General features: G+C 50.9%; 1 protein-coding gene across 1 annotated transcript; it reads right to left on the bottom strand.

Annotated features, from left to right (window-relative positions):
- Positions 1 to 108: 108 nt before the first annotated feature.
- On the bottom strand, positions 109 to 9,541 carry Treml1 (triggering receptor expressed on myeloid cells like 1). Its single transcript, XM_052745564.1, has 6 exons — positions 7,587 to 9,541; positions 7,099 to 7,431; positions 2,490 to 2,622; positions 1,865 to 1,950; positions 1,218 to 1,270; positions 109 to 619 (listed from the first exon to the last, which is right to left on the bottom strand). The coding sequence occupies exons 1-6, from the start codon at positions 7,633 to 7,635 to the stop codon at positions 314 to 316; spliced, it is 960 nt and encodes a 319-aa protein (XP_052601524.1). The 5' UTR covers positions 7,636 to 9,541; the 3' UTR covers positions 109 to 313.
- Positions 9,542 to 16,556: the final 7,015 nt, after the last annotated feature.

Genomic DNA, 16,556 nt, shown 5'->3' with positions numbered 1-16,556 from the left:
TCTCTCTCTCTCTCACACACACACACACACACACACACACACACACACACACACACAGGAAGAGTTTACACATCTTACACATCATCAGGGTTTATTAGCCTAATATGTAATGACAGCAGAACCAGCACCAATGGCAGGCAGAGTTCCTCCCCAAACACCCCAACCATATCTGAGAACCACTTCCTATGACCACCAAGCCAAGATACTAGACCAGATCCCTAAGTCACACCATTTGCTCACACACTCTGGGCATGTTGGACGGCTGCAGAGGACGCCCCAGGGCTGATCCCCAGAGTATGTTAAGGTGTATTATTTAGCTGGGTGGGGTTTGACTGTTTGGTGGATCTGGAGCAGGCTCACCAGAGGCTCCTTCACTTTTGTCCCCTCCTGGGAAGACAACTGTGGCATATGTCACAGGCTTGGATGACTTCAGAACCTTAGGAGGCAGAGGGGGCTGGAGGGGTGGGGCTGGGGGTTTCCTTGTTGGAGGATCAAGAGCAAAGCCCGTGTAGGTGGTGTCAAAGGAAGGCGGGGAGTCTAGCCTCACATATGGTACATCCGTGGGCAGTCCGGCGGCCAGTCCAGAGTCACTGCTGTGGTGGGCTGCTGAGGAGGGTTCCTGGAATAAAAACAACTAAGTCACGCAAAGGCAGTCTGCCAGAGTTCCCTTTGATGGGAAGCCAGGGGCCATAATGGACCTGCTGTAACAATCCCAGTGTGTCAAAGGGACAAGAGGGTATTCCGCTGGCTAGGGATGGTGGTGCTTACGCACGCACGCGCGCGAGCGCGCACACACACACACACACACACACACACACACACACACACACACACACACATTTAATCCCAGAACTCAAGAGTTCAAGTTCAGCCTGGTCTGTATAGTGAATTCCAGGCTGACCAACAGTACCTAGTAAGATCCTGTCTGAAAAACAAAACAACAAAAAATCTGGGAGTTGGAAATCCCAGCACTCAGGAAGCAGAGGCAGGTGGACCTCTGTGAATTTGAGGCCAGCCTGGCATACATAGTAAGTTATAGGCCAGCCAAGTATAAAGAGACCCTGTCTTATTAAAAGAAAAATAGAGTGGGGGTGCTTTGAAGATATCCTAAGCCCCAAGGTACTCTTCAGATACAGGAAGGCAAGGGTCTGGACCATGGCCGTCTTTCTCCACCTCAGTAGTGTGATGGGTGAGGGGGATCTGCAGGGATCTCTTACCATGCCTGAAACTCCACTGCTCTGGGTCCGGCCACAGACACCAAGCCTGTTCCCTGGTAACAGAGAACAGTAGTCTAGTCACTTGCAGAGCGTCTCCGAGCTCCCAAAGCCTCCAAAGCCCTTGTTAGTGCAGACTGTTTCCCCTCTCCCATCTCCCACCCCTCCACTCCCGCACCCTACAAGCCTGACTCGCTTCCCTGCCCATTTCTGCTTCTCCAGCGGCCTCAACACTAGACCTGCCCCCTGGAACTCTTTCCTTCCCTCCATTCTTTCACTTCCCACTCTTCCCTGTCCCTCAGGCCTGGCCAAGTTCCCTTTCCTGCTCTCCTCATCAGCCACTGGAGTTCCAGCTTATGGGAACTTGGCTAAAGAATGGCAAGATGGCCGGGTGGTGGTGGCGCACGCCTTTAATCCCAGCACTTGGGAGGCAGAGCCAGGCGGATCTCTGTGAGTTCGAGGCCAGCCTGGGCTACCAAGTGAGTCCCAGGAAAGGCGCAAAGCTACACAGAGAAACCCTGTCTCGAAAAACCAAAAAAAAAAAAAAAAAAAAAAAAAAAAAAAAAGAATGGCAAGATGTTTCATGCGGGAAACACACCCCGTCTCCTGCCTCTTCAAAACTGAGCTGCTACGGGTGGATAGCTACATACCTTTCCTTCTGGCTAGCACCGCAAACAGCACCACAGCCACCACCAGCAGGCCCAGCAGAATCACCGCACCCCAGATCAGGGGGATACTGAGAGACAGAAAGGGATAGGCTGGTTTAGCCCTGAGCCCTGAGGGGAGCTGCCGACCAAGAGCCCTGAAATAGTGGGAGAAACTGCTACCCTCATTGGGAACCATGAATGAGAGAAGATGGAATGGGAGGATGGGGAGAGGAGAGACACATTTTCATAGTGTCTTTGTTGGAGATCTACAAAAACGAAGGGACCATTGCTGACATGGATAGAGGTCGGTCTGTCTGCTGATAAGTCAGTTCCCCAGCAATGGAATAAGTATTTGATTTGAGATGATTTTTTAAAATTTATTTGTGTGCGTATGTGAGAGTATATATGCACATGCATGCCAAGGACCACACAGGCCTGAAGAGGGCTTCTGATCTGGAGCTGGAGTCACAGGCTGTTGAGAACTGCTGGGAATGGACTCTCCTCTGCAAGAACAGCGACTCCTCTTAACTGCTGAGCCACCTCTCCAGCCTCCATCTGATTCCACAGCTCCAAGCCAGTTTAGCGCCCGCCCGGTTCCCCTGGCCTCCCACACCGCTCTTTTCAGCACCTGTTCTCAGGCCTTATGAACTCGTGAGGACTAGCACTCCCCTCAGGGTCCAAGGAGGGATCCTTTGGCAGACTTCCAGTTTTATAGCGCTCTTCTTCTTCCTCTACTTCCTCCTCCTCTCCTGGGCCAGGAACTGAGAGAGAAGGAGACATTTCGTGAGCGCATAGCCATTGTGGAGCAGCTGCCATGGGCTGGTAAGATCTGAAGCTGAGGAAAGCGAGGTCCCTGGGGAAGGCAGACAGACTGGGAACACCCTCCCCTCATTCTGTGGGTTAGGGAATGCCTTCCACTCTGCATCTCCGCCTGGTTGTGAACCTAGCTGTTTCCCCTCTGACACCAGCTCCCACCCACAGCCCCCTGCATCTCTCCATCTCTGCCAGCTCCATCCACACCGTCGTCTCTCCAGGGCACTCAGACTAGGCCCCACCATCACTGGATGGATGGTCTGCTTGAGTCTCCTTACCATCCCAGAGTAGACCCTCTCATCAGTCCCAACACCAGCCTTGCTCTTGGCTCTCACGGGTCTCCAGTGAGGACCTCCTCCTACATACCTGTAACTGGCCTCATCTTCAGGCTGATTAGGATCCCATCCTGAGTTCTGCCCCTGGGATTTACAGGGATTCTGGCTCAGCACTAATGGGAGGCAACACTCAGTGACCTTTTGAGAGCCCAGTTAGTACCTGGACTCCAATGTGATAAGGCCTCTGTCATTTCTACAATGTACTTAACTTTGGCTGCAGGACTCAGGAGTGTGTCACTGGCAGTGGGTTTTGAGGTTTCAAAAGTCCATGCCATTCCCACTGTCCCTCTCTCTCTCTCTGCCTTGTGCTTGTGGATCAAGATGTGAGCTCTCAGCTACTGCTCCGGTGCCATGCCTGCCTGCGGCTGCCAAGCTCCCCACCGTGATGGCACGGACTCTAACTGTCTGGAATTGTAAGCCCCCGATAAACTCTCCCTTCTGTGAGTGTGTGCCTCATCACACCAATAGAAAACGAGCTAAGCTGCTCTCTGATACCGAACGCTCGCCTGAGGGACAGGCCATCCCCTCCCTGGACACCATGGCCCCCACCTGCATCCCTTCTGTGCAGCCCCTGCCCCACGGCAATGAGAGGCGTTCCAGGTACCTGCCCTCCTTCCCTCTCCCCACCCTTCCAGCCAGACTGGAGTTAGGTCCTGGAGCCCCCGGCATAGTGGAGCACACCTGGAGTCCCCAGCATAGTGGAGCACACCTGGAGTCCCCGGGCATAGTGGAGCACACCTGGAGCCCCCGGCATAGTGGAGCACACCTGGAGTCCCCAGCATAGTGGAGCACACCTGGAGTCCCCAGCATAGTGGAGCACACCTGGAGTCCCCAGGCATAGTGGAGCACACCTGGAGTCCCCAGGCATAGTGGAGCACACCTGGAGTCCCCAGCATAGTGGAGCACACCTGGAGTCCCCGGGCATAGTGGAGCACACCTGGAGTCCCCAGCATAGTGGAGCACACCTGGAGTCCCCGGGCATAGTGGAGCACACCTGGAGTCCCCGGGCATAGTGGAGCACACCTGGAGTCCCCGGGCATAGTGGAGCACACCTGGAGTCCCCGGGCATAGTGGAGCACACCTGGAGTCCCCGGGCATAGTGGAGCACACCTGGAGTCCCCGGGCATAGTGGAGCACACCTGGAGTCCCCGGGCATAGTGGAGCACACCTGGAGTCCCCGGGCATAGTGGAGCACACCTGGAGTCCCCAGCATAGTGGAGCACACCTGGAGTCCCCGGGCATAGTGGAGCACACCTGGAGTCCCCAGCATAGTGGAGCACACCTGGAGTCCCCAGGCATAGTGGAGCACACCTGGAGTCCCCGGCATAGTGGAGCACACCTGGAGTCCCCGGCATAGTGGAGCACACCTGTAATCCCAGCACTTGGGAGGCAGGGGACCCTCTCAAGTCTGAGACCCTTGTGGTCTGTGTCGTGAGTTTCAGGTTGGCCAGGGTTACACAGATGACATTTCCAAAAAGTGAAAGGGCTGGGGAGGCATCTCAGTGGGTAAAGGGCCTCGTGCGGCCACGGGAAGATCTGTGCTTGGCTCCCAGCACCGTGTGCAAGCCAGGCATAGAGGAGTGTGTAAGCCAGGCATAGTGTGCAAGCCAAACATAGAGTGTGCAAGCCAGGCATAGAGTGTGCAAGCCAGGCACAGAGTGTGCAAGCCGGGCACAGAGTACTCAAGCTGGGCACAGAGTGTGCAAGACAGGCACAGAGTGTGCAAGACAGGCACAGAGTGTGCAAGCCAGGCACAGAGTGTGCAAGCCGGGCACAGAGTACTCAAGCCGGGCATAGAGTGTGCAAGCCAGGCATAGAGTGTGCAAGCCGGGCACAGAGTACTCAAGGTGGGCACAGAGTGTGCAAGCCAGGCATAGAGTACACAAGCCAGGCATAGAGTGTGCAAGCCGGGCATAGTGTGTGCAAGCCGGGCATAGAGGAATGTGTAAGCCAGGCATAGAGTGTGCAAGCCAGGCACAGAGTGTGCAAGCCCAGCATAGAGCGTGCAAGCCAGGCACAGAGTGTGTAAGCCAGGCACAGAGTGCAGGCACGACCCCAGCGCTGGGGTGGGGTATGGACCCCTGTAACTCATGATCAGCCAGCCTAACAAAGTCCCGGGTTCCCCAAGAGACCCTGTCTCCAACAATAAGTGGAGAGTAAGACACCCACATTGACCTTTGTCCTCCACGTGCACACATGTCCACATCCACAAGAACATGTATGCAGACCACAGGTGCACAAAAGGAGGGGGAAAAAAAGTAAAACATGGCCAAACTTGGGGTTACTAGACCTCAGCGTGTCAAGGATGAGGAGTCCTGAGAAGAACTCATGTCAGCCAGCATCTGATCGCTGTGTGAAATGGTAGCCATGGGCCAGCAAGAGGGCTCAGCAAGTAAAGGGGCTTGCTGCCAAGACTGACGACCCAAGTTTGATCCCTAGAACCCACGTGGTGAAGGAGAGAACCAACTCTCACCAATTGTCCTCTTACCTATGTCAAGTAGGCACACACACACAATTAAGAAATAAGTAAGCAAAGTTTCAAATAATAGTTGTGGAGTGGAAATGAAGGGAACCCAGTAACAACCTGACCCACCCCTTACTATCCAGGAAAACCAAAGAAATGAAAGCGACTTTAGTTTCCTGCTCAGGGGATCAGACACAGTTACAGCTCACAAAGGGGGAAGGCATCAGCCAGCTCCGGCGTTCTCCCTGCAGAGCAGGTTTTTGTAGCATCACATGTTTAAATTAACTTTTTATTGTTTATTTTATGTGTGTACACTCTGTGTGGGCCTAGTGCCCACGGAGGCCAGAAAGAGGACATCAGAGCCCCTGGGACTGGAGTTTCAGGAGATTGTGAGCTGGCATGTGGGTGCTGGGAACTGAATCCAGGTCCTCTGCAAGAGCAGCCAGTGCTCTTAACCACCGAGCCAGCTCTTCAGACCTCTAGCACCCTATTTTTAAATTACATTTTTATTTTAATAAATGCCTAGAAAGATGTGAGATGTGAGAATAAAACCTGCAAAAGCAGTGTGCTTTCTTAATTACGATTTCTCAGGGAATTAAACATTAGTGTGTTTAATATTAATGGATAAGTGGCAGGATTAAATAGTTTTAATTTAATTTTTTAGAAATTTCCCCCAAATTTTAAAACTGAATGGAACCAGGCACAGCATTGCACACCTATAATCCCCTATAATTCAGAAAGCTGAGGTAGTAGGATCATGAGTTTGAGGTCAGCCTGGGCTACATAAATGGGTCCTAGACCAGTATGGGCTATAGAGTGAAATTTCTAAAAAAGAAAACAAACCCTGAATAAATTGAAATCCAATCCAGGAACTACAGGATCCTATCTGTAGGTCAGGCCCTTACTAAATGCTCAGGGAAGACTCATAAACTCTGTTAAGATAAACTTCAAATCATCAGAGGAACGTAGGGCTGAGGAAATGGCCCAGTGGGCAAGCATGAGGTCCTGAGTTCAAATCCCTAATACCCAGGTAAAAATGCCAGCTATGAACCCCCAGTGCTGGGGAGTAGAGATAAACAAATCCCTCTCTGGCCAGGCAGTCTATCCAAAATGGTGAGCTTCAGTTTCATAAGGTGGAGAGGGATAGAGTGGACATCCTGTATCATCCTTTGGGGCTAGACATGCGCAATACACCCACACACTCATGTATACATACATACACCCACACACTCATGTATACACCCACACACTCATGTATACACACATACACACACTCATGTACACACATATACCCCCCCCCCACACACACACACACTGGAAAGCACAAAAATTAATTGCCACTAATGTTCTTGCAAGTCACATAAAGTAAAACAAAGGTAGTATCAGGCTTGGGAGAGCTGGAGGAAGACACATGGGCCACGGAGATGCTGAGATGGAAAGCTACTGGGAGGGAGAGGAAGCGGGCTGCCCGCTCAACTACTTATCTCCAGCTTCCCAAGCAGTTCCGCTGCCACTCACTCCGGCAGAGCTGTCAAGAAGATACCTCACCCCAATGCCTTCCCAAAGGGCCCCACACCCCAAAGGCCCCAAGAGTCCCCACCACAGGCCATCCTGAGTACACTCACCGGGTGGAAGCACCAGCAGGGAGACCCTATGCAGGGTCTGGGGCCCGGCGGCTCCCTCCACCACACAGCCATACTCCCCTGTGTCCTCTTCCTGCAGGGTCACCATTTCCACCTGCAGGAGCCCCCCACCCAGGTCAGTGAGGAATGTGCGCCCACTTCCTGGGGCTCTTCGGTCCACAGCGGAGGTCACCAGTGGCTGACAGACTTCTTGCAAGAACCGGCACCACACCTTGTGAGCCCTCAAATCCTGGAGCCGGTAGCGGCAATGCACCTGAATGGACGACCCCACGGGTGCCTGGAGCACTTCGGGGCGGCTGTCAGCTGAGCCCTGACCTGGGGAAGGAAGAGAGGTGGGAGTGAGGACTGAACAGAAGCAGGCGTGGTTCCTAGCCCACCCTCTGGCACAGAGACGTGGGGATCCAGGGGCAGGTACTGCATCTGTGATGCTCCCGGCTGGGGAAGGAGGTGTGGCTCCATCTGCACCTTACCTGCCAGTCCCAGGAGCAGCAGCAGCAGCAGCGGCAGGTAGCAGCCCATGGCTGGGCAGAGTCGGTTCTGAGTTACCTCCCCACGGACACTGCAGGCCCCCAGGGGCAGGAAACATCTGTCATACAGTCACGTGGGCTCTCCAGTAACCATAGGGGCCGATAGAGTTAGGCTGGTGGGAATCTCCAAGGCTGGGGGCAGGGAGCTTCTCCAGGGCTTGCTTGGCTCAAGGCTCAGAAGACCTGAGAGACTTGTAGGGAAGCGTGAGAGAGGTTGGAAGAAGGGGGTCTGACTCCCCACCAAAGGGAATGGTGAGGGGACCCAGCTCCTGAAGGACGGCAGAAATAAGGATAATCTTACTGACAGGTAGAAACAGTTGTGAAGAAGGAAAATAAGGTCCCTCCATGTGGCCTGAGGCCATCTGATTCTCAAGTCTCTTATGAGTGACTCTCCCGTCCTGGCTACACACACACACACACACACACACACACACACACACACACACCACCAGCCCAGTTCCCAGGAGACCTTCACTCCATCACTACAACCTCTTCTCGGGAAACCCACTCAGCCGTTTTTGCCTGTGATCTGCCTAGACTCTAGAGCCTTTCTACCAAACCTACCCTCCCCAGTTCTAGAGAACATGCTTTCCTTCAGTGTGGACACATCACGTTCTTTCCTCCTCTGCTCTCAGTAACCCCGTCATTAGCTGCTTGAATCCTTGCTTTCTTAGGCATTCTTCCTGTTTTCACAATTTTTCTTTCTCGTTGTTTATCTCTTTCTCCATTGTGTTCTGGCTTCTAGGAATCTCTGCATATTCTTCTTCCATTCCCCTCTGTTATCTTTAGTCCCCATTTTCCTTTTGGAGACAAGGTCTCATGTAGCCCAGGCTGACCTCGAGTTTGATATGTAGCCAAGGGTGATCTTGAACTTGAATCCTCTCCACTCCACTTGCTGAAATTTCAGACTTCCTGTCACTACCCGGTGTCTGTGGCGCTGGGGGTGGAACCCAGGACTTCACATATGCTAAGCAAGCCGTCTGTCAGCAGAGCGACATCCCAGCCTTCTGTTTTATGTGTGTGACTGTTTTGCCTTTATGTAAGTGCGCTGAGTGTGTGTGCGCAGTACTCGAAGAAACCAGGAGAGGGTGCCTGATCCCCTGGGACAGACGGCTGTAAACTGCCCTGTGGGTTCTGGAAACTGAGTCTGGGTCCTCTGCAAGAGCAGCCAATGCTCTTAACCATTGTGCCATATCTCCAACCCCATTTTCTTGATATTTTTTTTTAATTTACAAGTTCTCTTTCTTATTTTTCAAGCATTACTATCATTCTTCAAGCCAACTAGTTTGGTTCTAGGAATGCTGTGTTCTCCATGAATATTTCCACTGTCTACATGGTCTGACAGTGTGTGCAAAGAACTCTTATGCTTGAATGTGACTGAGTAGTGAACATTCCTCAGGACTAGAGACTGGGAACAGCCAGAGAGACTTGCATCCTTCACTTTCCTTCCTAAAACATTTCTACTCTAGAATGATGGTGTCTGTTTCTGTCTGTCTCTTCCTCTCTCCAGAGAGGAAGATGAGTCAATGTGCTTATGTATTACTCTTCCTATTGCTCTGACAAAACCACCTCAGGGGAGAAAAGGTTTCCTGGGGTTCACCATTTCAGGGGGTGTTGGTCTGTTATGATAGCAAAGGCATAGCAGCAGAAGCATGAGGTAGCAGGCCACACCGTGGAGGAAGACGGAAAGAAAGATTAGAAGCAGGGCCCACCTGCTGTGACTCCTAAAGATCCATATCCCCAGCATCACCTGGTCTGAACTATGGATTCCATATCCCCAGCACCACCTGGTGTGAACTATGGATTCCATATCCCCAGCACCACCTGGTGTGAACTATGGATTCCATACCCCCAGCACCACCTGGTGTGAACTATGGATTCCATATCCCCAGCACCACCTGGTGTGAACTATGGATTCCATATCCCGCCCTCCCCCCCCAGCACCAATGGTGTGACTCTTAGAGAGTCCCTGCACCCCGCATCGCCTGCTGTGAACCACGTGTTCAAGCACAGGAGTCTGTGGGGGCATTGCAAAACCCTGGCACTCACATGTTTCTTGTACTGCGAGTCTATCTGGGGGTTTTGAGATTCAGGCTCAGTGCCTGCAGAGGAAGCATCTGGTCTCAAAAGTGCCCTGAGGAGTTGGGCTCTGAGGAACCAGACAGAACATGTGACAGAGTCTGTCAGAACTAGAGACACATGTAGGGATGGACATGTTGCCCTGGTGTGGAAGATGAGCTCAGAGAAGGGCAGGAAGACCTTCTTTTCTCCTCCCTCCCTCCTTCCCTCAGTCTCTCTTCTCCCTCCTTCCCCCTCCCCCTTCTCTCCTTCCCTCCCTCCTCTCCCTCCCTCCCTCCCTCCCTCCTCCCCTCAGACCCTCTTCTCCCTCCCTCCCTCCCTCCCTCCCTCCCTCCCTCCCTCCTTCCCTCAGTCTCTCTTCTCCCTCTCTCCTCCTCCCTCCCTCCTCTCCCTCTTCTCCCTCCCTCCTCCCCTCAGTCCCTCTTCTCCCTCCCTCCCTCCCTCCCTCCCTCCCTCCTCCCCTCAGACCCTCTTCTCCCTCCCTCCCTCCCTCCTTCCCTCCCTCCTCCCCTCAGACCCTCTTCTCCCTCCCTCCTCCCCTCAGACCCTCTTCTCCCTCCCTTCTTCCCTCCCTCCTCTCCCCTCCTCTGGTATCAGACTATTGAAACAATGGACTCCCAAAGAATCAGAATTGCCCCTGGAATCTCATGGTGGAGGAAGGAAAAGCCTGAAACCCTGGTGCCAGCTCTCAGAGGGGAATTTGCCTCCCAGAGAGCGACTTCATGCAGTTGTAACAATTGTCAGAATACCTTGCCAGACAGCGATGGTGGGCAGGACGGCCCCTGGCAGGGTACCTTACTCATGCCTCTACCCTCTATTCAAACCCAAGGCTCATGTTAAGACCCCAGGGATGGGTGCTGGGGTCATGGCTCGGCAGATAAAGCAGTTGCCGCCTAAGCATGAAGACAGGAGTTTGGAACCCCAAGAATCCATCTCAATGCCACTACAGGTGTGGCAGCCCCCCTGCAATTCCATCCAGAGATGGGATCCCCAGAGCAAGCTGGCTAGATACGAGCCATGTCATCAGGTTTGGTTAGAGACATTGCCTCAGTGAATAAAGCGGAAGCCCTCAAGGGTGATTTTTTCTTTCTTTTCTTTTTTTTTTTAATTAAGATTTTTTTAAGATTTATTTATTTATTATGTACACAGCATGCATGCCTGCAGGCCAGAAGAGGGCACAAGATCTCATTACAGATGGTTGTGAGCCATCATGTGGTTGCTGGGAATTGAACTCAGGACCTCTGGAAGAGCAGTCAGTGTTCTTAACCTCTGAGCCATCTCTCCAGCCCAATTTTTTTTTTCTTTAAGATAGTCTCATTTTGTAGCTCTGGCTGATTTGGAACTCTATGTAAACCAACTTGAACTCAGAGAACCTTGAATCTCCTGCCTCTGCCTCTCTAGTGCTGGCGCTAAAGGTATACACCACCATGCTCAGCAGTGATGATTACTGACATCAACCTTGGGCCTCCACATGTACACCCACATAAGCACACCCACACCCACACCCACCCACCCCCCCATTTCATGTGTGTCTACACAAGAAAAATGGGGAAAAAACAGATATTGAAGGTGGTCTTGAGAGGTCACCAGACTTATTCCTGTTCCCAGTGTGACCACATTGGGTACACTTCCTTTCTCTGCTTTGCCCCAGTATTTCTCTTTAATTGGCTTAATGTGGGAACCAGGCTCTGACCTCAGCAACTGAGTAAAGTGCCTGCCCTCGCTCCCTCTTCCTCTTCCCTTCTTTTCCCCCAGACACAGTTTGTTGATGCCTAGAAGGACCTGAGATGACCACCTGAGAGCCCCAACACCCTAAACTGAGCCTAGTAGAGGGGTGACAGGGTGACCCACTGTTCCTGTGTGCTGAGGACCAAAGAGCTTCCCAGGATACAAGACCCCGAGCAAACCCGGACTCTCTCCTGCCTCGACAATGCAGGCAGCCCTCGACTTCTTCCACACAGACGTCACAGAGGTGTTGTGTGTCACGTGACTGTGTCATACATCAGACTGAGATCTCATATGAATATGGTTCACTGCTGGACCAGTGGGGCCTGGAGAGACCCTGGCCTCCACGGAAGTATGACGTTATTGGGTTTTATAGTGAGGAAGTCAGCGTTTGTTGAGGACCTACAATGTTCTGGACACCTGGCAAGGATTTCCATAAATGTTATGTCTTTTCACTTCACAAAAACCCAGTGAGGGTTCAAGGTGACTCAGTGGGTGAAGTCGCAGCCAAACCTAACTGCTGTGGGATGGTCTGTATGTCAAGTGTGCTGCTGATTGGTCAATAAATAAATCACTGATTGGCCAGTGGCCAGGCAGGAAGCATAGGTGGGACAAGGAGGAGAATAAAGCTGGGAAGTGGAAGGCTGAGTCAGAGAGACACTGCCAGCCGCCACGATGATAAACAGCATGTGAAGATGCCAGTAAGCCATGAGCCACGTGGCAAGGTATAGATTTATAGAAATGGATTGATTTAAGCTGTAAGAACAGTTAGCAAGAAGCCTGCCACGGCCATAGTTTGTAACCAATATAAGTCTCTGTGTTTACTTGGTCGGGTCTGAGTGGCTGTGGGACTGGCAGGTGAGAGAGATTTGTCCTGTGGGCCAGGCAGGAAAACTCTAGCTACAAATGGCGTCCAACGTGGTGGCAAGAGTTTCCACCAAAAAACTGAGAAAAAAGATTCTAAAACGGAGCTAAAAACAACTTCCTAATTGTCTCACTCAAATGAGCGGCAGCTGCTGGTTTGAGCTACTGGCGCGTTCCTAGCATGCGCGCTCGACCTGCCATATGGCGGGAATGAGGCCTCTGCAAGTAGCACATTAAGCTGCATGGTTGATTTAGCCTTTGCTAGTGCAAAACAAAAAAAAAAAAAGAGGTTTCTGGGCTACACGCTGCTTGGATAAAAGCATAGACCCACGATAGTTCCCAGAGCTGGTGGTAAACTACCACCACCATGTTGGGAAGCTGAGGTGGGCAGAGCCAGCAGCCACAGCTGCTGCAGTTTAAAGCAACAGATTCACAATAAAACAGATTCAGATGTAATAGTTTACAATGTGTGTAAAATATATGTAGGCTTGAAAGAGACAAAAAAGGTGATATATACAGTTATATAAACAAATACATAGTTTTAAAAAACAAAGTCTTTAAAGAGACAGTAAAGTTAATATAAAAAATAAGCCATGTAAAGATGAATATTACACAGAGAATCTGGATTGTGTTGTCTTTGGGATTTTTAGCTGCAGAAAAACATTTGATCATAAAAGATGTTGAGTTAAACCAATATGTATATTTTAAAGATACCTTGACTTCAAAATTTGGATGTAAGGATGTGTTGCTTTGGAAAGGAGACTCTGCTTTTGTTCCCACAGAAAGCCAGAGGCTATGGATTTGTTCCAGATTAAGATACATCAGGTTTGACCAGCCAAGACCCCCTGAAAGGTCTCCGATGACACCATGACCCAGATGATCCAACATCCAGAATGGTTTGAAGGCAACTGGCTCAGACAATACAGCCTTGTGGACTATTTCACAATCCTAAAATTTTCTTTGTGTCCCCATAAGATACAGCGCCCCCCTCCAGCAGGAAGTAGTAAGAGAAGCTACGCCCAAATTCCCAAATTATATGTAATTTTACTTTGTTAAGGTTAAAACCTTCCTTTTTGGAAAAAAAAAAGAAAAGGGGAAGTGCTGTGGGATGTTCTGTATGTCAAATGTGTTGCTGATTGGTCAATAAATAAATCACTGATTGGCCAGTGACCAGGCAGGAAGTATAGGCAGGACAAGGAGGAGAATAAAGCTGGGAAGTGGAAGGCTGAGTCAGAGAGACACTGCCAGCTGCCACCAGGACAAGCAGCATGTGAAGATGCCGATAAGCTACGAGCCACGTGGCAAGGTATAGATTTATAGAAATGGATTAATTTAAGATATAAGAACAGTTAGCAAGAAGCCTGCCACGGCCATACAGTCTGTAAGCAATATAAGTCTCTGTGTGTTTACTTGGTTGGGTCTGAGCTGCTGCGGGACTGGCAGGTTAGAGAGATTTGTCCTGACTGTGGGCCAGGCAGGAAAACTCTAGCTACACCTAACAATCCGAGTTTGATTCCCGGGACCTACCTACATGGTGGAAGAAACTAAGCTGTCTTCAGACCTCATATATGCACAAAGGAGTGTGTGTGTGTGTGTGTGTGTGTGTGTGTGTGTGTGTGTGTGTGTGTGCAGATGTTCACAGGGAGGTCACTGAGAAGGTCAGAAGAGGATGTCAGATGTTCTGGAGCTGGAGTTACAAGCAACTGTAAGCAGCCTAATCTGGGTACTGGGAACTGAACTTGGGTCCTCTATAAGAACACCAAGTGCTCTTAACCACTTCTGTAGTGGTTTGAATGAGAATGACCCCCATAGGCTCTGTGGTAGTTTGAATGTAATTGGCCTCTATAAGCTCATAGGGAGTGGCACTAATAGAAGGAATGGCTTTGTTGGAGTGGGTATGGCCTTGTTAGAGGAAATGTGTCACTATGGAGGCAGGCTTTGAGATTTCCTATGCTCAGGATACTATCTAATGTCTCAGTTGACTTCCTGTTGCCTGCAAGATGTAGGACTCTCAGCTAATTCTCCAGCACCATGTCGACCTACATGCCACCATGCTCCCCACCATGATGACAATGAACTGAACCTCTGAAACTGTAAGCTGCCACCTCAATTAAATGTTTTCTTTATAAGAGTTGCTGTGGTCATGCTGTCTCTTGCCAGCAACAGAAACCCTAATTAAGACAGGCTTGTACATTTGAATGTTTGGTTCCCAGTTGGTGGACTGTTTAGGAAGTTGTCTTAGTCTCTGTTCTGCTGCTGTGAAGAGACACCATGACCAAGACAGCTCTTATAAAAGAAAGCATGCATACAGTTTAGAGGGTTATACAGTCCACGATAATCACTGTGGGAGTCAGACAGGCATGGGGATGAAGAGTAGCTGAGAACTTTATATCCTGATCAGCAAGCAGCATGGAGAGAGGGAGAGAGAGAGACAGAGAGAGAGAGAGAGAGAGAGAGAGAGAGAGAGAGAGAGAGAGAGAGAGAGGGAGAGAGAGAGGAAGAGGGAGAGAGAGACAGAGACAGAAATAGAAAGAGAGACAGAGAGAGAGGAAGAGGGAGAGAGAGAGGAAGAGGGGGAGAGAGAGGAAAGAGGGGGAGAGAGAGGAAGAGGGAGAGGGAGAGAAAGGAAGAGGGAGAGAGAGACAGAGAGGAAGAGGGAGAGAGAGAGAGTCTGGTGTGGGCTTTTGAAACCTCCAAGCCCATCCTCAGTAACACACCACCTTCAGTAAGGCCACAGGTACTCTAATAAAGCCACACCTCTTCCAAAGGCCACATTTTCTAACCCTCCCGAACAGTTCACTCCCTGATGACTACGCATTCAAATCGCTGAGCCTATGTGGGCCATTCTCATTCACAGAAGGTAAGGAGCTGTGGCCTTGTTGGAGAATGTGTATCACTGGGGGTGAGTTTGAAATTTCAAAAGCCCATGCCAGGCCTAGTCTCTCTTTCTCTCTCTCTCTCTCTCTCTCTCTCTTTCTCTCTCTCTCTCTCTCTCTCTCTCTCTCTCTCCTTCCCTCCCTCCCTCGCTCCTCCCCCTCTCTGCCATTTGCTTGTGGATCAGATCTCAGACTAAGTTCTCAGCTCCTGCTCCAGCACCATGCTCCCCACCATGGTGCTCATGGACTCACCCTCTGAAACTGTAGCAAGCCCTAATTAAATCTTCCTTTTTTAAGTTGCCTTGGTCATGGTATCTCTTCACAGCAACAGAACAACAGTAACTAAGACACCATCTCTCCAACCCTCTCAAAACCATTTAAACTCCTGTGAAATAGACCAGGGGAGTGTTGGCTGACTAATTGCTTGCTTGACTGATCTATTTTTATAATCAGCCAACCTGTCGTGGGTTGATGAACCTGCTCACTACAGGTTGTCAGGAGGGAGAGGTGAGACTGAAGCCTAGGATCTATCTACTGTTCAGTCCATGGTGATCCTTAGCCCAAGGCAGGGCATCTCAATGGTCACTGGAACCCAGAGGTAGGCATCGCAGACACGGAAGAGCAGATAAGGAGTGAAGAGCAGACCCCAAGAGGAGAGTAGCCACCATGCTGCCATGCCAGGCATGACTCAGGGAGCCTCTCAGGCCAGCTTCACAGCCTGGTGCTCAGGGTGCAGGCAGCTGAAAAGGGTTTGGCTAGACTGTGGACTCGATCTGTGGGAGTGAGTCAATGTCCTTAAGACACAATGAGGCAGTTGGAGAAGCCCAAAAGCAAACTGACCCGGGATCTCAGAGCTCCAGACCAGGGTCAGTGGAATAGTCTAAGTGGGAATGCACAAGGCAGGGCTGGAACCCAGGGAGGGCCGTGTGGAGTGAGGTTGGAGAGGGCATGCCATGATGGACATTTCCCATAATTCCATGCTCATATTAGATGTTAAAGCATGCTCATGTCACCATGGCCACAGGGATTCCTGGGTGTCTACTTCTCAGGCCTAATAGAAAGCTTGGGTCTGTGGCTAGGTTGATCCTCCTCATCTGAGTCCATCAGAGAGTTTCTACCCCACTCTGCCTTACCCTTGCCCAGGGTGCTAGGTGTGTATTTGTCAAATCGACACAACCTAGAATCATCTGGAAAGGGAGTCCAAAAGGATTATCTAGATGAAGTGGACTGTGGGTGTCTGGAGCATGTCTGGGGCAGTCTGTCTGTGGACATGTCTGGGGGCATTCTGTGGGCATGTCTGTCTGTGGCATGTCTGTGGGTATGTCTGTGGGCATGTCTGTCTGTGGGCATGTCTGTCTGTGGGCATGTC

This window comes from Peromyscus californicus, unplaced genomic scaffold (genome assembly GCF_007827085.1).
Source record: "Peromyscus californicus insignis strain IS unplaced genomic scaffold, ASM782708v3 Scaffold_19__1_contigs__length_69161282, whole genome shotgun sequence".
Lineage (NCBI taxonomy): Eukaryota > Metazoa > Chordata > Mammalia > Rodentia > Cricetidae > Peromyscus > Peromyscus californicus.
The sequence above is the reverse complement of the archived record's forward strand: the minus strand, read 5'-3'. Positions and strand labels throughout refer to the sequence as shown.